The sequence below is a fragment of the Panthera tigris genome, chromosome E1 (genome assembly GCF_018350195.1).
Source record: "Panthera tigris isolate Pti1 chromosome E1, P.tigris_Pti1_mat1.1, whole genome shotgun sequence".
In the NCBI taxonomy this organism is placed as follows: domain Eukaryota; kingdom Metazoa; phylum Chordata; class Mammalia; order Carnivora; family Felidae; genus Panthera; species Panthera tigris.
In genome coordinates this window covers 3957595-3982630 of record NC_056673.1, presented here as the reverse complement: position 1 = coordinate 3982630, position 25036 = coordinate 3957595, and the positions used below count along the sequence as shown (strand labels likewise).

Here is a 25036-nt window from a genome sequence, read left to right as displayed (position 1 = left end):
GACCTGTAATATTGAGGGAAACTGACATCTTGACAATAATATTGAGTCTTTCTGTCCACATCCATGGAATGTGTCTCCTTTAGTTCTTTTTTGATTCCATTCATCAGTTTTGTAGCTTTCCTCATATAGATCTTGTCCATATTTGGTTAGATTGTACCTAAGTACTTCATTTTGAGGGATGCTAATGTAAATGGTATTGTGTTTTTAATTTCAAATTCCACCTCTTTGTTGCTGGTTTATAGTAAAGTAAATGGCTTTCATATATTAACCTTGTATCCTGCAACCTTGCCATAGTTGCTTATTAGTTCCAAGAGATTTTTGTCAGTTCTTTTGGATCTTCTGCATGCATGATCATACCATCTGCAAACAAAGTTTTATTTCTTTCTTTCCAACCTGTACATATTTTCATGTGTTGTCTTGTCTCATCTGATGCATTAGCTAGAACTTATAGCATAGTGTTGAAAAGCAGTGGTTGCCGGGGGAGGGGGGGTGCGGACATCCTTGCCTTGTACCTGATATTAGTGGGAAAGCTTCAGGTTTCACACCATCAAGTGTGATGTTAGCTCTGGGGATTTTGTAGGTATTCTATATCAAGTTGAGGAAATTCTCCTCTATTCCTGGTTTACTGAGAGTTTTTTATCATTAGTGAATGTTGGATTTTGTGAAGTACTATTTCTGCATCTAGTGATATGATCATGTGATTTTTCTTTTTTAGCCTGTGGATATAATGGATTACATTAATTGATTTTTAAATTTTTTTAATGTTTATTTTTTTTTTTGAGAGAGAGAGAGAGGTGGGGGGTTGGGGCAGAGAAAGAGGGAGACACAGAATCTGAAGCAGCTCTAGGCTCTGAGCTGTCAGCACAGAGCCTGACAGGGGGCTCGAACTCATAAACCATGAAATCATGACCTAAGCTGAAGTCGGATGCTCAACTGACTTAGTCACCCAGGCACCCCACATTAATTGATTTTTAAATGTTGAACCAGGCATGCATACCTAGGATAAATCTCACTGATTGTGGTGTATTATACATTCTTGGATTTGATTTGCTAATATTTTTTTGAGGATTTTTATATCTGTGCACATGAGTGATACTGGTCTGTGTTTTTCTTTTCTTGTAATGTCTTTGTCTAGGACAAATGGTGGCCTCAGAAAATGAGTTAGGAAGTATTCTCTCTGCTTCTGTCCCCTGAAAGAGATTGTAGAGAATTGGTATAATTTCTTCCTTAAATGTTTAGTAGAATTCACCAGTGAACCCATCGGGCCTAGTGTTTTCTGTTTGGGGAGGTTATTGTTAATTCAGTTTCTTTAATAGATATAGGCCCATTCAGATCATCTGTTCCTTCTTGTGTGAATTTTGTCAGCTGTGTCTGGCAAGGAATTGGGCCATTTTATCTAGGTTATCCAGTTTGTGGCATAGAGTTGTTCATAATATTCCTTTATTATCCTTTTAATGTGCATGAGATCTGTAGTGATGTCTGCTTTTTTCATTTCTGATATTAGTCATTTGTGTTCTCTTTTAGTTACAGGCTTATTGATTTTATTGATCTTTCAGCAAACCAGCTTTGGTTTCAGTGGTTTTTCTGTTACTTCCTATTTAAATTTCATTGATTTCTCTTCCTTTATTGTTTCTTTTCTTCTGCCTACTTGGAATTTAATTTGTTCTTCTTTTTCTAGTTTTCTGAGGTGTGGAAACTTAGACTGTTGATCATATATATACATATATATATATATATATATATATATATATCTTTTTTCTAACATATGCATTCAGTGCTATAAATTTCACTCTATGCACTGCTTTTGACATATCCCTTTAATATATAAGTTGTGTTTTCATTTTTATTTAGTTCAAAATATGCTTAAAGTTCCCTTGAGATTTCTTTTTGATCATGTGTCATTTAGAAGCATTTATTTAATCTCCATGTATTTTGGGGTTTTTCCAGTAATCTTTCTTAAAAAAATTTTTTTTAATGTTTATTTATTTTTGAAAGAGGAAGAGACAGAGCGTAAGCAGGGGAGGGGCAGAGAGAGAGGGAGACACAGATCTGAAGCAGGCTCCAGGCTCTGAGCTGTCAGCACAGAGCCTAGCCCAGGGCTTGAACTCATGAACCCGAGATCATGACTTGAGCCAAAGCTAGATGCTTAGTGGACTAAGCCACCCAGGTACCCCCTTTTCTTTTAATTTTTGTGGTTTTACTTTTTCATTTCAGTCTGGACGCCTTTTATTTCCTTTTCTTGTCTCATTGCACTTGCTACAGCCCCTGGTACAATGTCAACTAGAAATGGTGAGAACAGATTTCCTTGGGCTTGTTTCTAATCTTAGGGGGGAAACATTTGTTTGGAAGCTAGGTGTGAATTTTTCTGTATTTGGTACTAAGTATTTTTGTATTTCTAGGAATATTCTTGAGGTTTTTTGTTTGTTTGTTTGTTTTGTTTTTTTCCTAGGATGCAGTCCAGTTATTTGGGTATTGTTTTGTAAGGTGGACCAGGACAGTGTTTATTTTAGAGGAGGGGTCAGCAAACCACGACGTGTGAACCACATCTCACCCACCATCTGATTTTGTGTGCTCTGCAAGCTAAAAATGGTTTTTCCACTGTCCATAGTCAAAAGAAGACGATTTCATGACTCGTCAAAATTATATAAAATTCAAAGGTAATGCCGTGTCCATAAATAAAGTTTTATAGGAGCACAACCATGTTCATGTATTTATATATCATCTATGGATGCTTTCCTGCTACAGGGGCAGAGTTGAATAGCTGCACTGGAGACCATATAAACCACAGAGCCCCAAATGTTGACTCTCTGGCCCTTTATAGAAGATGTTTGCGGACTCCAGTGTAGAGGCGGTCTAGCCCACTATAGAGCTGAAAGCACTCTGAGTCCCCCGATGCCCCGTAAATCATGAGGCCACCTGGTCGGTGGGAATAGGGACTGTGTTCCAACCCAGTGTGAGCTCAGAGGATCATCCCCTCTCACCCTTTCAGGCAGTTCTTTCCCCAGCCTTGGATAGTCTCCTCACGCGCATGTCCTGGTTACTGCTCAGCTGAAGCCTTGAGGTGGACCCCGTGCAAACCTCCGGAGATTCCGTTTGTGCCGCTCTCTCCCCTCTGTGCTGTGCCCTGCGTGCTCTTACCACCTTGACCTAGTTGGATGCTTCTCCGTGGAGAGATGCCGCCGGGTTCCAACTGGATGCCCTCCTCCCCGCGCCGGGCGATGTCTGGGGCAGTCCTAGACCTCCTCTCATTTGCTTCGTCCCTCAGGGATCACTGTCCTTCATTTCCTGATGGCCGTGTCTCTCCTGAAACTGTTGTTTTGTGTATTTTGCCTGTGGTTTGGTGTTTGTTTGTTGTTTTTTTGTTTTCTTTTTTTTCCCCCCAGTTGTTTCAGGCCAGAAGTAAATCAGGCCCCTGTCAGCCCCTCTTGGCCGGAAGCAGAAGTCTCCTTCCGTCTTGAGCTCCCTTTCCACAGTGAGTTTATCTAGCAAAAGGAACTCTGAGCCTCCCCGATGCCTTTAATTCCCTGTACTTCACCCACTATCATGTTTGGAAGCAAAATGAACGGTGCAGGGCGGTGTGGCTTTGCGCGCAGCAGGGCCATTCATTCGTAGTGCTTTATCCTTCGGGATTGACGGTCCCTGAAAGGGGCGTCTTGCAAGCCAACAGGAATGGGTTTTCCGGCATTGTTGCTTCTTTGCCGAGAAAAGCTGCTTCCAGCCAGGAGAAGTGTCCCCTGTCACTGGGAAGGTGCCACGTGCAGAGATGGTGGGAGGTCAGGCAGGAGAGGATGCCACCTGCAGGTTTTTGTGTTGGTCCCCGAAGCGGAGAACACCCTTACTGAGATGCCCGCCCTTTGGAAGCCCGCTGGCCTTTGGGGTATGTTGGAGGGGTAGGGACGGGTCGGGCAGAAAGAGTCGAGGAGCCATCTCCTACCCTTACCTTGGGGTTTGGGAAATGCTGTCTTCCTCTTTGCTTTCCTAGCAAGCGGTTTTACAAGGAGAAGCACAAAGACTGAAAGCGATCTTTACATAAAACCCTGCTTCGCCTTTTCTCTGCCCGAAGAATCTTGGGGATGCGCTGAGGTTGCCATGGTTTTGCTTCCTTGCCAGGTCCTGCACCAGATAGAAATAAGGGACCATGAAGGGTCATTTCTAACTTCCTTCCGCCCACGGAATCCGTTAGCCTTTCTGTACTTTTGTCGACCCTTAGAAACACTTTGAAACGCATCCCACAATAACAGTTTATCGGTAGAACTGAGACTCAAGCAATGAATGCTTTCCTTTCCTAACCTAGATCCGAGGCCTCATTACAACCGGTTAGCCAGGCTTGGCTTCTGTGCTGCATAAGCAGTAATTTAAGGCACAAATAGATGTTAGGCAGAAGATGGGTGAGGGGCTGACAATAACCAAATCACCTCGAAAACCCGTGAGATGAAACAAAGGAAGGCGACCTCTCGGCTAGCTGAGACCCTTGTCTCTGAGTCACATGGCAGACCTTGAGGAGGTATGAAGGCTCATTCTACTTTACTCAGGGGCTCTCGTCGTGCGGGTTTCTTAATCCCGTCTCTTCTTACCTTTGTTCCGTAGATGTTCTTTCTAGATTCTAGCAGGAGAGTTTGCACTCCTTCTGGACGTCTGTGTTCTTAGGTCTCTTGGTATCGTCATGTGAAATAGCAGTGGGGAACGTGGCTAGCCGGACTGGCAAACCTTGGTAGCTGATCTTTGAACCCTTGCAACCACAGCTTCAACAAAACTAAAAATATCTACTCTTTGGGGCGCCTTGGTGGCTCAGTCGGTTGAGCGTCTGACTCTTGATCTAGGCCCAGGTCATGATCTCACGGTTCCTGAGTTCCAGCCCTGCATCGGGCTCTGCGCTGACAGTGCGGAGCCTGCTTGGGATTCTCTCTCTCCTTCTCTCTCTGCCGCTACCCTACTTGCTCTCTCTCTCAAAATAAATAAATAGCGGCCCCTGGGTGGCTCAGTCTGTTGAGCGTCCAACTTCGGCTCAGGTCACGATCTCACAGTTCGTGGGTTCAAGCCCCACGTCAGGCTCTGTGCTGACAGCTGGGAGCCTGGAGCCTGCTTCGGATTCTGTGTCTCCCCTCTTCTCTGCCCCTCCCCTGCTCACATGCTCTCTCTCTCTTTCAAAAATAAACAAACATTAAAAATAAATAAGTAAATAAATAAACTTAAAACAAACAAACAAACATCTACTCTTAGGACTTGCTCTGGGAGTTTTCCCAATGTAGTAATTAACTTTCTGCAGCGTATCCACTATCCCCATCTGTCCCACTTCCCCTTATCCAGGGACAGTACCTCCTTGCATCAAATGTGGGAATCCCCAGTGCCTCTCTCTGGGCCCTGGACAACCCAACATCAGCTACCTTTCCTACTACCTAAACTCAAGAGGACTACCTCGTATTGCCCGCAAGCCTTTGCGCGTGTCTAGCAGAGACTAGCGCTTCCTTGCACAAGCCTAGTGGGCCCTCTGTGTCATTCCTTGCTTTAAGCATATTTATTAAGTATATGCTCTGTGCCACCAGTTGGGCTCAGAACTGGGGCAAAAGTACAGGATAAAGAAGACACAGCCCCAGCCCTTGGGCCCTTGTCACGCGCTCGGGCGGGGGCCAGAGATTGCAGCTCCTAGGAATATCCCTCTGTTTTATTTACTTGTTAAAGTATCGGTAACTTTTTGCCGTGGACGATTGCAAAACTATCTAAGTAGAGACGGTAAGACAATGATCCCATTCTGCCCATCAATTGCTTCAGTAGTTAACAATGCATAACCAATCTCGTTTTATCTATATGTCTACCCTCCTCCCTCTCCTGCCCGTCACCTGGATTTTTCTTTTAATTCTTTAAATTTTATGTTTTTTTGAATGTTTAGTCATTTTTGAGAGACAGAGACAGAGCACAAGGCACCCCATCACCTGAATTATTTTTGAAGCAAAAACTAGGCATCGTATCATTTCAGCCGTGGATATTCTGGAACATATCCCTAAAGTATGTTTGCAGAAGATAAGGACCGGTTTTTTAAGAATGTAACTGCAATGCCACTATCACCCTTAATAAGTTAATTGTAATTCCTTAATATAATCAGATATCCAACGTTCAGACCTCCCGGATTGTCCCATGATGGTTTTGTGTGTGGGTGTGGTTTTGTTTTGTTTTGTTTTTTAGATCGTTCGATTCAGGATCTGAATATATGTATGGACATTGCAACTAATTGATACGTCTGTTAAGTTTCTTTAACAGATAGGTACTTTTGCCAGCTCTCTCTTTCTCCCTGTGCAATTTCTTTGCTGGAGAAGTAGGGTCATTCGCCCTGGACTTTCCCAGTATCTAGACCTGCTATTTGTAACCCCATATATTGTTTAACGTCCTCCTCTGCCCCACATATTTTCTGTAAATTGGTAGTTAGGTTCAGCGGGCTTGATCAGAATCGGGTTTGTTATTTTTGGCAAGAATTCATCATGCTGATTGTCCCTCTCCGGCCCACAGCCACCAGATAGTCCTCCCACAATTACAAGATGTTCCGTTAGAGGATGGTTTTTCAGAATGTCTAAAGATAGGAAGCATCCAAACACCTAATTATTCCAGAGGGATTTTCAAAACAATGAGTGTATTAGTTTTCTGTTGCCACTGCAATAAATTTGCACAGACTTCGTGACTCGGTGTACCGATTTGTCAGTTTATGGTTCTAAAGGTCAGGAGTTCAGAACAGATCTGACTGGGCAAGATGAAGGCGTTGGCCGGGCTGCTTCCTTTCTGGGGGCTCCAGGGAAGAATTCATTCCCTCACCTTTTCTGGCTTCTAGAGGCCACCCATGTCCCTTGGCTGACAGTCCCCTTCCTTGGTGTTCAAAGCCTACACTTTGCAACCCTCCGACCCTTCTTCACAGCTCCCTCTGAGCGCAGCTGGGAAAGATTCTCTGTTTTTAAGGACTCACGATTACATTGAGCCCACCTGGATAATCCAGAACATTCTCCCATCTCAAATTCCTTAGCCTTATTCACATCTGCAGAGTTACTTTAGCCATGTAAGGTCACGTATTTTCAGGTTCCAGGGATTGGGATGAAGACATCTTCAGGGGGCCGTTATCATATATATGTATATGTAGCCCGGTGCTCCTACATTTTTAAAAATTCACACCATTGTAATGCTGACAGATGATTGGGAGAGTGTGGCATGTTGCAAATGATTATGGTATCAGGGTGACTTGGGCTATGTGATGGGGGGCAGTTACGGTAATGAGCTATGAGCATGACGTTAGCGTAGGTTTGCATGCCTCTGCATCATTGCGTGGGTCTTGATTGTATAAAATGAGCAGCAGCATTTTATCTTGGCTCATTGTCTCTCAGGTAACTGTGCCACATCCCCTTAGAAATGCTGTGGTAAGCCGGGAGATGCTCGGGTCATCAGGATGGTCAGTGACACATACACAACCATCTCCATTACCTGGACCTTCTGTGTCTTGGGAGTATGGACAGCACTCTAACATAGTGAGGAGGTGCTAAGTTCTTGCGCAAATGATCCGAGTGGCGCAGAATTTTTAACCCTTGTTCTGTTTTGCGTTAGCAAGATAACCTTTCTGCAGTTAAGTCAGACGGTGGGTGAAGGTTGAAAGAAAAGAGGGAGGAATAGGTTTTTTCATTCGCAATCCGTGTCTCTACTAGATAAAGAGACTTCAGGACTTTAATGATTCTTTTCCTAATTGGAACCGTGGAGGAATCTCCTTTCCTCTCTTGAATTGTTTTCCCTTTTAATCCAGGCTGACACTTGACCCTTGGTCCTTCATATAGATTATTCTTGGGATGCATTTGGAATCTTACCATAACATCGGTCATCCTATAGTGGCGCTAGGCCGATGATAGATTTAACTTGGAGGCCATCCAAAAGGTTGTTACTTAAGACCAAAAGGACCTCATTGTAAAGTGATTTTTGCTATAAAATGGTCCCTTGGAACAATCCCTGGAGATGGCAGGTCATTTGTATAGTTAAAAACATACATAGTGTCAAAAAATGTTACTAAGGGGTCCTTACCTCACACCATTAGTTCAAATAAATTCCAGATGAATTAACAAGTTAAGTGTCATGGCTTAATTCCCTGAAAAGACTAGGAAAAAAAATAAGTAAATGTCAATGTGATCTTGGGTGAGAAAAGACCTTCGTGATTCCTGCTTTTGTAGATCACGCTTCTCTGTGAAGCAGTCGTTGAAAAATCCCCATCAGCAAGTCAGGCCGCACATGGCACGTTGCCCTCATCTGGCATATTGCTAGGGTAGAAAGAGCCATGAGACTCAGCCCCAGAATGTTCTTCCCAAGGCACCCGAAAGCAAAGTAAAAAAGCTCAAAGAGATGGCTGAAATTGCCTAGTTAAAAAACAAAACAAAAGAAAACAAAGAAACAACATCACATTTTAAAGACAATATCTAGAGTGACTTGAATTCTTTTATCTTTAAAATTTCAGAATCTAGAAAAGTAATACATCTTTACGTTTAACACAAACTATTTTTTTTACTATTTTGCTCTGCATCGTTTTGCTATATATTTTGCTATTTTACTCTATATCGTTTAGCATCCTTTTTTTTTTTTTTTTTTACTTACTGACATATCATGAACTTCTTTTAACATCAAAATATTCCTGTATAATATCATTTTTAGTAGCTATTAGTGTTTTCCTTATGAATATACTGTATGTTTTTAAACAAATCCCCATGTCTGGGCATTCAGTAGTTTCCAGGGTTTCGCTATTAGAAACGTATCAGTCTGGATCCAATCAGGAAAAAGAAATTTGAACGGGGAAAGTTGAATGTTTTGTTAACCAAAGGGGATCAGAGTAATGAGGCAAGGAGACAGAAATAGCAGGCGTAAGGTGCAATCACAAACTCTCGGACTGAAATCGAGTGTCCTAGGAAGCACCTCACGGGACTGAGGTGTGGGGGTCGCTGCGGTGCTGAGCTGGTGGAACTTTCCGGAAATCTGCCCTCTGGGGCGCCAGGGAATACTGTCCTCATGGCAGTGTTGAGCCGGAGGTATTCTGTTACGAAACGGCCCAAGGTGGGGGTGTGTCGTAAGAAGTTGCCGGTCTCTTGGTGTTGCTGTGCACGGGCTCGTGGCACAGAGTGGGCTGGAGCCAGGAAGCCGAACGTTGTCCTCCCGCGGTGTCTCCGCGGTCCTGTCTATTGACAAAGCTGGCAAAGGAAAAGCTACTTAAAGGACCCAGGTGTATTTTCACTGCACAGTCAAAAAGGGTGAGGTTGGGGTTCAGAGGCAATAAAACCGATAACCAGCACAGGAAACGTGTCCAGGAATATCCTGTACGTACTTCACTGCATACAAGCTGAATGTTTTCTCACATTCCTACACATGGAATTGATCGATGAAAAGACAGGCCCAATCTGCTCTCCAGAAAGGTATGTCACCTGTACTCCCATGATAGTACATAGGAGCTTCTCCGTCACACACTGGTGAACCCTGGGCATCGGCATGCCTTTAAATCCTTGCATATCCGATAATCCAAAAACAAAAACAAAAACTCATCGTTGTTACTTTTATTGGAATTTTTTTAAAAAAAAGTAGTGATGTCAAAGCTTTTATTTATTTTTCCGTTTTTATTCTTTTGTGAAATTCATGTCTGTATCCTTTGCCCATTTACAAAATTGGAAAATTGTCTTAACTAAGCTGTAAATGCTCTTTGTGTATTAAGCATCAGAAAGTTTAAATGTTGATGTAGTCAAAACTTCTGCTATTTCATTTGCAATCTTAAAATTTAATTTATCTGGAAATCGTTTTAGGGGCACCTGGGTGGCTCAGTCAGTTGAGTGTCTGACTTCGGCTCAGGTCATGATCTCGCGGTTTGTGGGTTCGAGCCCCGTGTCGGGCTCTGTGCTGACAGCTCGGAGCCTGCAGCCTGCTTCGGATTCTGTGTCTCCCTCTCTCTCTCTGCCCCTCCCCTACTCACTCTCTGTCTCTCTCTCTCAAAAATAAATAAACTTAAAAAGAATTAAAATAAAAAAAGAAATCATTTTAGCTTAAGGTATGAAATAAGTATTTAATAGTTTGTTTTCTTTATTTTCTCTTAATAATATTAACTGTTTTTTTGTTTCTTTTCCTTATATTGCTTTTACCGTATATTGAATTGCACTACATGCCTAGGTATGGACTTCAAATTGTTTTCCTTTGGTTTTTAGCGGCCTGTTTTGCTTTTTCTTTCAGAACAGGATGCAGGCCTCGATGCCCTGTCCTCTATCATAAGTCGTCAGAAACAGATGGGAAAGGAGATTGGGAATGAACTAGATGAACAAAATGGTAAGAACATGTCTGGGGTCAACCGTGTTTGCCATTTAGTATAAATACTCAAGGCTCTAATGTTCGTTAAATGATCTCGGTACTACAAAACATGTAAAGTAGTTTAATGTCGGCAGATTATTACAGTTGGACGCCATTGAGGGTGGTTTGTGGCAGATTCAGATAATGGTTAACTAAACCACGTGAAGAAATTTGATAAGAAATTGCCAGTCCCTTGTCACTGCTTTAAAAAATTCGTCGTATTCTTGGGGGTGCCTGGGTGGCTCAGTCGGTTGAGCGTCCAACTTCGGCTCAGGTCATGATCTCGTGGTCTGTGAGTTTAAGCCCCGCGTTGGGCTCTGTGCTTAGAGCTCGCAGCCTGGAGCCCTCTTCAGAGTCTGTCTGTCTGTCTGTCTTTCTCTCTCTCTCTCTCTGCCCCTCCCCCGCTCATGCTCTGTCTCTCTCTCAAAAACTAAAAAAAAAAACCCAAAAAACATTAAAAAAAAAATTCGCCGTATTCCGAGCCATGCAAGGCTTCCAGGAGCGTGTCCTTTATGTGGTGACGTGATAAATGGCTCAGAGCGCTGGGCGTGATGTGAGGCTCACCGGGCCGCGGGGACCCCGTGTGGTCCACATCCCCGGTGGAGCTGGCCCCTCCCTCATCAACAGTACCAGGCTGCAGGGCAGAGAAGTCCTTGAAGATCTCTGTTCTGGACTCAGGTGACAGATCTGGTGGAGCCAGATTGGTTCCCACACCGCAGGATGGCCGGGGAGAAACCGAGCTTTGTCGGGGGCCCACCTGCCAGGCTCCTGTGCTGGGGGCGGGTGTGTGGTGTGAGGGGCGGGGCCTGACGGAGAGCCTCGGTGGAGGTGGGGAGGGTGGGGGGGAGGGCGGATGCAGGTGACTGACCGGTGACACCTGTACTGTGGTGGACAGTTGGGGGCGGGAGGGCCACTGGTTTGTGAGTGGAGACCCTGAGCGCAGTCGGGACGTGTCCAGGTAGAGATGCCAGTGAGCCATCCGAGTGGAAAGGCCAAGTGGGCCCATGGAGGTGTGCTCCCGGGTCTCAGTGACAGCACGGGGCCACAGAGGAGGGACGTCAGAAGCTTGTGCATGGAGGTGAGGTGTGAAAGCATAGCAACAGTGGGGTGTCCGTGCAGCCGGCATTTAGCAAGAGCCCCTCCTGTGCGTGCAGCTTGTTCATCACTGTCATTGCATTGAATCCGTACGCAGCGTCGCAAAGGCGGCGTTAACCCCGTTTGATAGAGACGGGGCTCGGAGTGGCTGACGGGCCTCCTGACGTCACGTCACTTGGAAGTGACAGCACCGAGGTTCCAGCACGGGCCACCCGATGCTCGTGACTGCCTTTTCTACTACCCTCCCCTTCCTCTCTGAGGAAGACGACGTAGGGAGAGAAAGGTGGGAGGTTCTAAGGCCTTAGCTTTGGTGATAGCGTCATGGAGGCTGGTGATGGCGTGGGGCGTTCAAGGAACTGCCCACGCACCTGCGAGCGCGGCAGCCTGGGAACGGACGAATCCTTGCCCCGAAGGCAGGGCTGTGCCTGTCAGAACCAGCAAGCTCTTTTCTCCATGGCCACTGAGAACGAGCTAATTTCTTCCCGTAGTGCTGTTGCATTTATCATAAAGTCCATCTGGCTATCATCTGTCGTAAATAAGTAGGTTGCTGAAGCAAAGGGACAGATCCTCTAAATTTATAATCCCAGTAGTGGTTTGTAAACAGTTCAAACACGCGGAACGCCTGGTGGCTCAGTCGGTTACGTCTGACTCTTGATCTCGGCTCGGGTCACGATCTCACGGTTCGTGGACTCGAGCCCCACATCGGGCTCTGCGCTGACAAAGCAGAGCGGAGCCTCCTTGGGATTCCCTCCCTCCCTCTCGCTCTCTGCCCCTCCCCCACTCAAGCGTGCATGCACACCTGCGCTCGCTCTGAAAAAAATAAGCACACAAACGTTAAAAAAAAAAAATGAAAAAAAATAGTTCAAACGCAGAGTGGAAGACATTTGAGTCCTTATCCCGATGGCGCTAACATGAATGTGCTCGATTATATATTTGCATATAATTCAGTCATCGAACGGTTCCTTCCCCGAAAGAGCGTCGGTAAGAAAGCAAGCTCTAGAGAAAATCTGTTCACAGGGATAACTGTTCTTTATCTACAGGAAACAGGGCCTGTTCAGTGGGTCAGACTAGGAAGGATTCTAGCCACCAAAATGGTGAAGCACGCCCATGCTGTGATGTGGCTCCGTCCGCCATGTGTGGTCATCTCTGGGCAGGTGGCCGCGAACTGGTGGTGGATTTCTTGGCGGGGTGGGGGGGGGGGTGGAACTTGCTCACCTCCCAGGCGCGATCACCAGGCATCTTTGTGGCATAAGCAATCCTGCCGGCTCGTCCTTGTCTTCCCTGCAGTCCCGTGGTTCTTATACTTTGCTGCCTGTTAGAATCACCTGGGGAGCCGTTAACCGCCCCCCAAACCCCCAAAGCCCAGGCCACGCCAGTGTTCGTTTTCTCTTGTTGCCGTAACAAATTCCCATAAACTTAGTGGCTTAGAAACAATGCACACCTGCCATGTTAACAGTTCTGGAGGTCAGAGGTCTGGCCCGCACCTCCCTGGGCTGAAAAGGCGAGGCGTCCACAGAGCTGCATTCTTTTCTGGAGGCTCCAGGGATGAATTCATTTCTTTGCCTTTTCTGGCTTCTAGAGGCTTCCTCCATTCCTTGGCTCGCGGCCCCCTCCTCCATCTTCAAAGCCGACAATAGCGGATCGAGTCCGTCTAACATCACATCACTCTGACCTCTAACTTCTGTCTCCTTCTCCTGCCTTTAAGGACCTTTGTGATTCCGTGTGGCCCACCCAGGTAATCTGGGATGATTTCCCCCACTTTAAGGGCAGTCGATCAGCCACCTGAATGCCCCTTGGCCGTGCGTGGTGATATGTTCATAGGTTCCGGGGACTGGAATAGTAGACGCCGTCCCGGGGCCGTTGTTCTGCTCACCACAGTACTCTATACCAGTTCGACAAGAGTCTCCAGGGGTGGGGCCAGGGCCAGCGTCTTTAAGGCTCCCCAGATGGTTTCAGTGTCCTGCAAAGCGTGAGAGCCAGCGCCCCCAGCAAACGTCCTGAGAGAACTGACTCAGCGCTCTCCTGTCGTGCAGTCTCCTCTGTGCTCACTCTGTAGATGCAAATCGCGCACGCGCACAGACGTGCATTCGGCGTCACACAGACACGCGGGTACCGTCCTTGGCACGGCCGGAGGCTCTTCCTTCCGAGCCCACGTTTTACCCCCATCGTCCTCCCTTCTTCCTCCGTACCTCCCACTCCTCATCTCCATTCTGGACCCGGACACACACGTGTGTATATAGATAAACACGAGGCATTTTTCCACTTAGTTGCCAAAATAAGCTGGGTTTTCTCTGTGGCGGCCTCCCAGAGAGATTGCTGTTATGCTGGTGGTTTTCTAATGTGCACATTCGCTCCTCAGAAATAGGGCAGAGTCAGCCATTTTCCTTCGTAGGAACGGAGAGTCTCTCTGAGGATAAAAAATTCTGTCCCTGCCAAGACTACAATCAGCCTTTCTTTCCTTTGTCCAAATCAGAGAGGCCATTATATCTGTAGGTATTGAGAACACGGTGGCAGCCCCATCTGGATTTTTATTGTGATCTGAGTGCGTAACGAGGCGTCGGGGACCCTGGAGCAGGATACCACTTTTGTTGTAAATATCTCCATTTGATTTACTGACCTGCTGGATTATTCTTTTGGGTTTTCATTAGATGAGAAAAACAATAGGCCAGCCAGGCCATTTTGGAATCAACTGTCAAGACCTTCCTAACAAAACACGTTGTACTTAGAACATAACCCGCAAAGCCGACGGGCTGAATTATCATCAGTTTAGGAATTCGGGTTCCAATCTTCTCACGTAGAGTTAAAAAGGGCCAGACCAACACCAGTAACTGCCCTGTTTGTGGGCCGATGACTAGGCCTGATGAGGAAAAGGATTAGGGGTTAAGTTGAAAGTGCCAGTATGGGGGGGGGGGGGGGGGAAGGAGGGGAAAACCTAACTACACCCTGGATGTGGGGGTGGGGAGCAGGTGAGTAGGGTGGGGAACCGAGCCAATGAGATCACTTAGGGAACTACAGAGTTTAGTGCCCTTTAGTTCAAGCTGAGATGTACGGATAGCTGGCCACAAAGGGCTCATGTCTGACTACCCAGATGCTGTTCCAGAAGGGGAGTCATGGCACTGGCTTACCAAGCAGCTCCTTAAAGTTCATGCTCGAGAGGACAGGGCCTTTTGCAAAGAGCACTAACACAAGCAAATGAACGAGATTGACTCGATCAATGTAGGTGTTTTTGAGACCTGATTTTGGCATTGGCCAAGCCTTAAAGTCAGCACCAAGAAGAAGAACCGTGGAGGCACAGTTCTGATGGCAGAAAGGGCACCAGAAGCAGGCCGATACACCAGTTGCTGCTAATATGTGCCAGTCCTCATCATTCTTTTTGATGTTCAGATATCCCAAATTTGGCCCAATCCTTCTGATGCTTCTCTGTTAACCTCTGAGCACTTCCTTGTTTTCTAAAAGAAACCAAAGTGACAAAGGAGGGAAACTGCCTTCATAGTGTCAATACTGAGGTTGATGAGACCGGTGTGTCCTTTCAAAGAGCTAGACTAATAGTATGACTAATGTCATTGAAGGACACACAAAGGTGGGAATTGCCATCGCAAAGGTCTTTAGAACCCCTCAACTCAATTTTCACGTTGAAAGTCTAGGAAGGTAATGTGGTAGGCTGGAGAGTGGCCCCCCCCAAAATATGCACATCCTGATCCCTGGAATGGCAGGGGGGACTTTGCTGATTTGTCAAGGAATTAAGGGTATTGAGGCAGGAAGATCATCCTGGATTATGTGGTTGGGTCCTAAATATCACAAGTATCCTTTATAAAAGGGAGGCAGAGAGAGATATGAGAAAGAAGACGGTAAGGTAGTGACTGAAAAGATGTTATTCTGCTGGCTTTGAAGACGGAGGAAGAGGGTATAAGCCAAGGGATACAGGAAACGTAGCTCTAAAAGCTGGAAAAGGCCAGGAAATGAATTCTTCCCTGCAGCCCCTGGAGGGACAATAACTTCGGTCCAGTGAAACTGACTTTGGACTTCTGATCTCCAGGACTGTAAAGGAATGAGTTGGTGGTGGGAGTGGTTTCTTTTCTGGGTCTTAGATCACGCTTTATTCAAGAACATGCATAGATGTCTATCGACTGCTGGAAAACGTGGTGTATACTGTTGGGGAGGAAGAATTTTCATCTGTCCTTCAAGATCCTTCCACCTGGACTGGAAATCGAAATCAAATTTAGTTTCATACGTACTGGGAATTCACATGGACGTGAAATTCGAATGTATGTCGTTTTAAGCCCCTAAGTTTGTGATAATTTGTTAGCGCAGCAACAGGCAGCTAATATAAGAATTAACGGTGGTTTTTATTTAATCAGTTGTCAGTAAATTCTGGTTAACCACCCTTATGCTAAAAAATGCGTTTTGATATTTTGAGCCTTCCAGGTGTTTGTAGCTCCTCTTGAAGAAATTCTTCAAAGCAGCCTTCACAGAAGGAAGTTTGCATTGCCAGTGCCCCAGGCGATCCCTACCGGAAGCTTCCCACACCGTTTATTTAGCACTTTGATAATCGAATTTAGTTTTGTATTAATGAAATGCGTGGACAGTTCGGTGACAGAATTTTTGGTGGGGTATTCAGGATGAGGATTTCCCAAAGCGTGTTATTAGGCAAGGTGGTTTTAGAAAATATGTGGAGAAACACTTTACATCTTAATAGTTGCATAGTTCAACGTGTGACAGAAATAAAAACGGCTAACATTCGAAACCTGTGATTTCACAGCAATATAAAGTTTCCTTATTCAATTAAACTGTATAAGCAGAAAAATAAGCATAATATGTACCATAATAAGCGTAATATTTATGTAATAATATATTATTATAAAAGCATAATAGCGAGTTGATACAAAGGAAAACATTGAGCGTATATGGTGTGGATGAAATACGAACACGGCAAAGAATTCTAAAGGTGGTACTTGAAAAGCTGACGTTTGGGAAACACCGCCGTAAGAAGACTCTTTGTGTTCCAGGGCTACAGAGTACTTACCTGGTTTTCCGCCTCGACCTAGTACAGCACTCTGTGATTTAGTAAGTGCCCCCTGCCCATGCGGCCCTCCTGGCGAGCAGTGGGGTTGGGAGACCAGCTGGAAGGATGCTTCCCAGGCCTGCGTGAGCCTGTAACCCTGGAAGGCCGTGACTGTGGTAGGAGCCATGTTGTCTGGTGCTCCCCACCCCCCACCCCCGGCCCTCGCTTGGAGGGAAGCAAGACAGGCAGAAACCACCTTTTTTTTTTTTTCAGGGTAATATAAAATGTTGTTGTTGTTGTTTTGAACACTTATTTGTTTTTGAGAGAGAGAGCACGAGCAGAGGAGGGACAGAGAGAGAGGGAGACACAGAATCGGAAGCAGGCTCCAGGCTCTGAGCCGTCAGCGCAGAGCCCGACGCGGGGCTCGAACCCACAGACCGTGAGATCATGACCTGAGCCGAAGTCGGACGCTTCACCGACTGAGCCACCCAGGCGCCCCTTCCAGGGAAATATAAAATGGCCCAAGGTGCAGGGAGTTCCTGTCACTGCTTGGCAGGTGGGATGTGAGCAGTGGGACGCGGGATCCACCGCCCAGAGCTGTGACCCAGGAGAGCTGGGTCCAGACTCTGTGAGCATTTCCCTGTGGCATCAGGCGCTTCACCCGTCAAGCGGGCTTTTGTGAACCGACACGGGAATCTCACACCCCTCCCCACTCCCCGCGCCCCCAGCTTTGGAATGCAGACACGTAAACGTCAGGTGCAGGAACAGTTTTCTGTAAATGGCTGTGCCAACCTGGATTCAAGTTTCCTTTACTGGGATTTCATTCAGCGCACTTGCCCAGCTGCTAGGATTAGCACAGCTAATTAGCAGGGCTCTGACGCCCGCACTTCATTCATAAAAAAAAAAAACAACTTGTAGGGCACCTGGGTGACTCAGTTGGCTGAGCATCCAACTTCAGCTCTGGTCATGATCTCACGGTTCGTGAGTTCTAGCCCCGCGTCGGGCTCTGTGCTGACAGCTCGGAGCCTGGAGCCTGTTTCAGAGTCTGCATCTCCCTCTCTCTCTGCCCCTCCCCCGTTCATGCTCTGTCTCTCAAAAAAAAAAAAAAAAAAAAAAAAGAATAAATGTTGAAAGAAGAAAAGAAAAGAAACTTGTGAGTTACTTCCATCTCAGAAATTCTGAGGGTGGGAAGGAGTCTGAGGGCATCCCTCCCCCAACCCCCAGCCGCCTGCCATCTTCCTGTCTGTGCTGGAATGTGGGCCTCCAGCTATGGCTGAAGACACGGCTTCTGCCCTCATGGAGCTTCTGCCCTGGTGCGGGAGGCTGAGATTAGACAGATCACCGCACAGGTCCCCAGTTAGAGACCCTGGTAAGCAGCATACAGGGTACCACGAGGGCAACAGAATAGCCTGATGCAGTTGGAGGCCCAGGAAAGCCTTCCCTGAGGAAATGACCACTGTACTGAGATTTAAAGGAAAGAACATGTCAAACAGAGGGAACAGCATATGCAAAGCTCCTTATGTGCAGAGGAGCACAGCACGTTGAGGAACGAACGTGCGAGAAGGCCAGTGTCCCCAGAGTCCAGAGAGCCCGGTGAAGAGGAGAAGGGAGAGCAGGCGGAGGGGAAGGCAGGCAGGGGTCGTGTAGGGGTGACCTTCGACCTCCACCGGGCAGTGCCCTGACCATCCATCAGGTTTGTGCTCTCCGTTATGGGGAATCGCCCAGCTTCCCACTTACTCCTGTCATTTTGTCTGTTTAATTTGCTCAGAATAAGGGAGCCAGGTCTATAAATCTGCGTCTGTGCCCTTTGCAGTGTTCATAGTAGTTTGCGCATCTGAACCGAGAGTACTCGGCCGCTTTGGGGGACAGGAAATCAACATATTGCAGTGGGGGCATTTGCTCGTGTTTCCAACCATGGGCCTTTGTATCATGAAAAACAGCACTGAGAAACCAGGTCGCCCCTCTTTTTTTTTTTTTTTTTTTTTTACTGCGCTTACTGTCTGGGTGGGGGGAGACAGACACTGAACGAGTACTCGCCCACATCAGGGTACCTTCTCTGATCATGGTGAGTGCTGTCAGAGAAGAGGCCAGCCGCCGTGGCCGGGATGACACAGAGCCCCACGGCCAGGTGGCGGCTGAGGTCTCAGGGATGGGCCGGACTTGGCTGCGGGCAGCTGCCGCATCCCGGGAGCGGCCGGACATCCCATGTGAGGTCCCAGAGGCGGGAGAGAACCCTGGAAGTCCAAGAAGGCTTTTGTGGCCGGGAAAGAGTGAGTAACGTAGGTGCATGGACCCGGATGAAGTTGTGCAAGGATCCGGAGCCAGGACTGTTCACAGCGTGAACACCTAGTAAGCCCTGAAAATTACAGAGAATTTATATTTTGCTGGGAGGGACTCTGGTTTCTTTTAGCCACAATCAACAGTCCTAGTCAGGAAACGGTTATGTTCACAGCAGTTTTGGGCAGGGCTGCGGCTCCAGAATAATTTATACTATTTCTTCGTTGGAAATCTACTAAAAGCTTGTACATCTTCCTGCAAACAGCAGTCCTACGGCCACAGATACTGCCGTTCAGTATTTTTAATTCCATTGAGCCCATTAGATTTTATAATTGCCGTCAGTTTTCCTTTTTAACTCCTTGTTTCTAAATTTCCAGGTGTTGTTAAACCATCTTTTTTTTTAATTGTTGATTTTCCCGTTGAGCTGCAGAGGGGTCAGAGAATCACGTCCTGTCTCATACTGGTCCTTCTACACTCATCACGATCTCCTCTGGGAGGGTGAGAGCATGACCTGAGCTGAAATCAAAAAGTCAGACACTTAACTGACTGAGCCACCCAGGCACCCCTGGCCGGTTTTTTATTTATATATTTCAAGGAGAGGCTTTTAAGCATATATATGTACAGGGCTATTTTATTTTATTTTGGTGGTTGTGTCTTTTTATCATTATGGAAATATCTGCCTTTATCGCTGATGCATTTGCCCTTTAGACCTATTAATCGGTATTAATATCACTAGCTAGGCTTTCTTTCATTTGGTTATGGGGACATTACCTAGTATAGCGATTGTCCAACTTTGTGGTCTAGGACCCCTTTGTATTCTTTTTTTTTTTTTATACCATTTATTTATTTTTGAGAGACAGAGAGAGGCAGGGCATGAGCAGGGGAGGGGGAGAGAGAGAGAGAGAGAGAGAGAGAGAGAGAGAATCCGAAGCAGGCTCCAGGCTCTGAGCTGTCAGCACAGAGCCCCACGCGGGGCTCGAGCTCATGAACTATGAGACCATGACCTGAGCCAAAGTCGGACGCTCAACCGACTGAGCCACCCAGGTACCCCTGTATTCTTAAAAATTATTGACAGTTCCTCAGAGCTTTTGTTTATGTGGATTAACTCCGTCAGTACTAACTGCATTTGAAATTAAAAGGAGACATTTAAATTTTTTTTTTTTAACGTTTATTTATTTTTGGGACAGAGAGAGACAGAGCATGAACGGGGGAGGGGCAGAGAGAGAAGGAGACACAGAATCGGAAGCAGGCTCCAGGCTCCGAGCCATCAGCCCAGAGCCTGACGCGGGGCTCGAACTCACGGGCCGCGAGATCGTGACCTGAGCTGAAGTCGGACACTTAACCGACTGAGCCACCCAGGCGCCCCTAAAAGGAGACATTTAAAAAAACATTGATTAATTCTTTTAAAAACGAAAAACTATTACATGTTAACATAATAAACTTAATTTTTATGAACAATAATCCTCAAACATAAGCAGCCTCAACTAGAGAATGCTTATTATATTTTTTATCTTTCAGTGCCTGTCGATTGTAGATCATTGGTGGGCATAGTTCATTGAGATCCCTGGCTGATGGAGTCATCACCATTTCAGACATTTCGGGACAGTGTGTTGGAGATCGAGATCTCGAGGGACTTGTTCCTACAATTAAATGCTCTGGCCCAGAAGTTACTGGTCAAATTTTTTTTATTATTACTATTTTTAATGTTTATTTATTTTTGAGAGAGAGAGAGAGAGACAGAGCATGAGCAGGGGAGGGGCAGAGAGAGAGAGGGAGACACAGAATCCGAAGCAGGCTCCAGGCTCCCAGCTGTCAGCGCAGAGCCCGACACGGGGCTCGAACTCACAGACTGCGAGATCATGACCTGAGCCGAAGTCGGACGCTTCACCGACTGAGCCGCCCCAGGCGCCCCTTGACTGGTCAACTTCTTTCGCAACTCATTGGTCAGAGCTAATCATGTGCCGGGAAGTGTAATCCTACCAATATGTCTGGTTGAGTGATGCGGGGGTGGGGGGTTGCAGAAGGTACTGGCTGAATGGCACAAATGAGTATCATGGGGATAGTATTTAGCAGTGAAGAGCCAAACTGCCTCGGATACTTATTAGCTCTGTGACCCTGAGCAAGTTACTTACTCCTCTCCTGACCTTCTCATCTCTAATATGGGGATTTCAGTGCCTGTTTTATAGCGTTGTTTGTGAAGCTCTTAGAATAGTGCCTCACACGTAGTAAATGCTGTAAGAGTGTTTTCCGTTGTTAACTGCTTTATTCACAGTACAGACTTCCGGGTCAAAATGGCAGGCTGAGCTGATAGGGGAGCCCTCTCACTTCCTCTTCCAAACACACGGAAACGTTAGATGAAACATTTTTTAAAATTGGTTTCTACTTCTTAGCTGACCTTGAAAGCAAGCAAGGGAGTCCCCTGGGTGTCAGAAATGAGGGCACTTATCCTAGCGGTGAGAGGAATGGATGTCCCGTGGCCTCAGAGGTGGCTGAACCAGATATGTCCCTTGGGGACCGGCGTGTAAACCCCCGCGCGTGCGGATGGGAATTGAGGCTCTGGGCCCTGTGCCTTGTAGGGGGGCTACAAGCGGGCCCTGCGTGTAAAGCCAGGAGCTGGGAAATGACACTTTTATGGGAAAGCCAATGTCCCCCACCTGCCACCCAAGAATGAGATGCTCAGTTAGGCCACCCACCTTGGGCCGCAGCCACCCTTATATTTTTAACGTGCATACCTAAGTTTACATTTTTTCTAAGAAAGTCTAAAGCAAATAAATATCTCGGAATAAATCAAGTTGAGAATGCTTACACTTTCCTTCAAAGTCCTCATCTTTCAAGCTGTTTTCAACAGAAGCCGCTCCCCCTCCCCCACTTCTTTTTTCCTACAGTCAGTATTTTATTCAGATTTACTAGCATATTTTACTGATTTCTGTTAAAATTGTGGTAGCCATTCTGTCGCTCAGCTCTTCTGGTTGAGTCTTTTTTCTTTTTCCTTTTCTAATTTTTGAGAAATAGACTTTTGAAACACTCAATACGCTTTAATGCCCACCGTTGCCTTTTTTCCACAAAAGTGTGTTTTTAAGGTGGCAAAATCTTTGACACCTTCGAATGGTACACCAGTGAGAAGTTAAAATTTTTTTCCTTTTGCTCCCCTCATCCTTTCTGTTTCGTCCGAGTGAGTTTTGGTTTATCGATCTCCGTCTTCGGCTTTCACGCTGTCGCGGGCTGAATTGCGTCCCCTCAAGACCCCTATGTTGACGTCCTAACTCCCGGAGCCTGAGAATGTGACTGTAATTGGAACTCGGGTCTTTGGAGAGGTGTTTGAGCCAAAATGAAGTCATTAGGATGGGTCCCCATCCCCTGTGATCGATGTTCTGTGATAAGAGGAAATGAGGACGCAGACACACCCAGGAAGGGGCCACCACGTGAAGAAGACTCAGGGAGAAGGTGGTCACCTGCAAGCGAAGGAGAGAGGCCTCAGGAGACATCAGCCCTGTCAACACCTTCATCTTGTACTTCCAAAGCCTGTAGAACTGTGAGACACTAAGTTTCTGCTGTTCGGGACACCCGGTCTCGGTACTTCATCGCGGCAACCCCAGCAGACCAGCGCCCATCGCATGGAATTCCTTATTGACGGCATATTAAGGAATTAAGGGCCAGGTCAACGAGTATGGGTAGCTAACATAGGCTTTCTTTGTACTTAGGTGGGTTTATTTACCAAAAAAAAAAAAACACCCCGCTTTTGTTGAGTGGGGGGATTAGCTATGCACTGTGTTTAAATGGGTGGGGTATACCAGTAGGCGGGGTTCCCTGTAGGGTACGCGGTCAGCTAAAAGAGAACCAGGACCCTTTGCTGTAACCCTTTATCCCCAAATTACTAAGGTAAGGAGAACTTTAACCTTTGAGGGCAGAGGGGGGACACCAACACCATGGGTACTCCCCAGGCAAACGTTCCTCTCTAGAGAGAGCTGTTCTGGGAGCTCCAGCTGGGACCCAACACTGCAGACTGTGGTTTACACAGGACAAACCTAAGAGCCAACGGGCTCAGCTTTTCTGTAGACAATTCTCCCCTCAGATGCCCCGATTCCTGCCCGACAGCCACTTCTTTGTAGGCCATTCTTTGGCTCCCAATAGCCATTGACTCACTCTGAGCTTGGAGTCTCTCCAGGGTTCTAGCAGGAAGAAAGAGCTCCTATCTGTAGCTCTGATGATGTATTTCAGGTTGCCTGCCACCCGCCACCCCCCACCCTCAGTTTTGGCTGATTCGTCAACACAGTCCCAACTATCTTCTTTTTAGGAGAAAGCCTTTAAAATGACTTATTCACTGATAGCGCTCTGTGTTTTCAGTGCCACCATGGATTTATTCTTTCAAAAAATATTTTTACTGGCCTTTCATTGTGCTCTTGGGAAGAAAGGGGGCAGCATGTATGTTTACTCTAGTGTCTTGAGCTCAGAGTCTCTCTTTTATATCGTGTACGAGGTCACACTATGTGTAGAAATCGTCTTGCTGAAACAACTAGTGTTCCGGAAGCTTCAATTAAACAAGTTTTTAATGCGGTCTGTGAAAGCCATTTTCTAGGGCTTCTGTGATTTGAGTGACACCCCCAAGTTCTCCCTGCTGTGTTTATAGATGAATATTCCAAAAGAAAAGACAATTAGACAAGGTGATTCTTTTCCATGCACTTAGGGCATTAAATACTCCGTGGAAGTAAGATCAGTTCTTTATCGGGGCATTTGTTACTCATCTCTAGGGAGGTGCTAGTTTATAGTCATGGGGTCTGGAACAGGAGGACAGAGGGAGAGAGAGAAAGAGTGAGTGACCTAGTGAGAGCACGTGTGTTGTTCCAACAATAATTGATACCAACTGGGTGTCCGATAATTTAATTCAGTTATGACAGTTATTTACCTGGAGATAATGTCAGAGTCCGCAGGTTTAGGGGCTCAGTCTCGTGACTGCCCTCACCTTGGATACCAGCTTCAAGTCCTGAGTATCCTGAGGTCTTTATGCCCCACTGGCTGCAAACACAGGGTTCCCACGACACCCCTCTGGGATCCAGTAGTTTGCTAGAAGCACTCACAGAACTCAGGAAAAGGCTATACTTACGGTCCCAGTTTTTTATAAAGGATGCAACTCGGGAAGGCCAAACGGAAGAGGCCCACAGGGCAAGGTCTTGGGGTGGGGGTGCCCACAGAGCTTTCATACCTTCTCCGGGCACATCACCCTCCTAGCACATCAATGTGTTCACCAGCCGAGAAGCTCCCCAAACCTCATCGCTGGGGAGTTCTTATCGAGGCTGCATTGCATAGGCGTGGTCGATGATATCTTTGGTCACGCGGGGAAACCCAGATTCTTTGAATTTGCTGACTCTGCAAAAAAGATACCCAGACACACGCATGAGTGGTGTTTATCAACTAGCTTTAACTCTGATGATGAACTGGGTTGGATGCGTTTTGGGTCCCAAGCTTTTATTTGCCCATCTGGTCTAGGGCCTCCTTTATCCCTTCCTTCCAGGTCCACCCCTTGGCCTCTACCCTGGCCACGAAGCCAGTCTGAGAGGCCGTCTAATGAGAGAGAGTGGCAAGAATTTTCCAAAGGAAGAGCTGTGGAAACAGTTGTCAAGGGAAAGGGCATTTATCCTCAGGCCCTAGGGTAGCTGGCCTGGGTGATTCATCAGGCTTCCTCTCCCCAGGCTTTACCACAGCTCCTCCTTGACTTCCAAGAGGGAGGCTGTGAGGCCAACCGTAGCAGCTGAACTGGAGAACGGATGACAGGAAAGCAAGCCAAAGTGAGAGATCAAAGAGAGGAAAGGCCAAAGCAATCGCAGATGGAAAGAGGTCAAGCTAGAAGCTCCCCGTCCAACCACTTGAGCCCAGTGATAACACTGTTACTGCTCCTTGGCGCTTTTGCAGGAAGGGGGAACCTGGGGCGCTCCTTGGAGGCTGCGTCGGGGGTCCCCAGGACCACTGTGGTTTCACTGATGTGCTGGAAGGACTCACAGGACTCAGCATATACGTGCCTGCTCACTAAAATTTGTTTATAACCCTCAAATCCGTGCTCACGGTGCTTTCGCAGGTCCTCACAGACGTGGGTGAAGAGGTGAGAACTTTGAGGCATCCAATGGCTACCTTCTCGGCCAAGGTCAAAGCAGGCGATGCTCTGCCTTTTCATTTTCCCTCTTACGCAGAGGTAACCAGAGCATGGAGACCCCAGCTCTGGGGCCAGGTGGACGGGATTGGAACCCCCACTCTGAGCCCTGTTGGGAGGGTGGCCTCAGGCAAGTCACAGAACACTTGTGAACTTCGTTTTTCTTTTGAAAACTAAAGAAAATAGAA

At 46.7% G+C, this 25036-nt stretch overlaps 1 protein-coding gene across 1 annotated transcript in view; it reads left to right on the top strand.

Annotated features, from left to right (window-relative positions):
• Nucleotides 1–25036, top strand: part of STX8 (syntaxin 8) — a 252706-nt gene that overhangs the window by 55493 nt on the left and 172177 nt on the right. The window contains exon 6 of the mRNA XM_042967115.1: nucleotides 10219–10311. Coding sequence (XP_042823049.1) covers nucleotides 10219–10311 — 93 coding nt within the window. The remainder of the gene's footprint in view (nucleotides 1–10218; nucleotides 10312–25036) is intronic.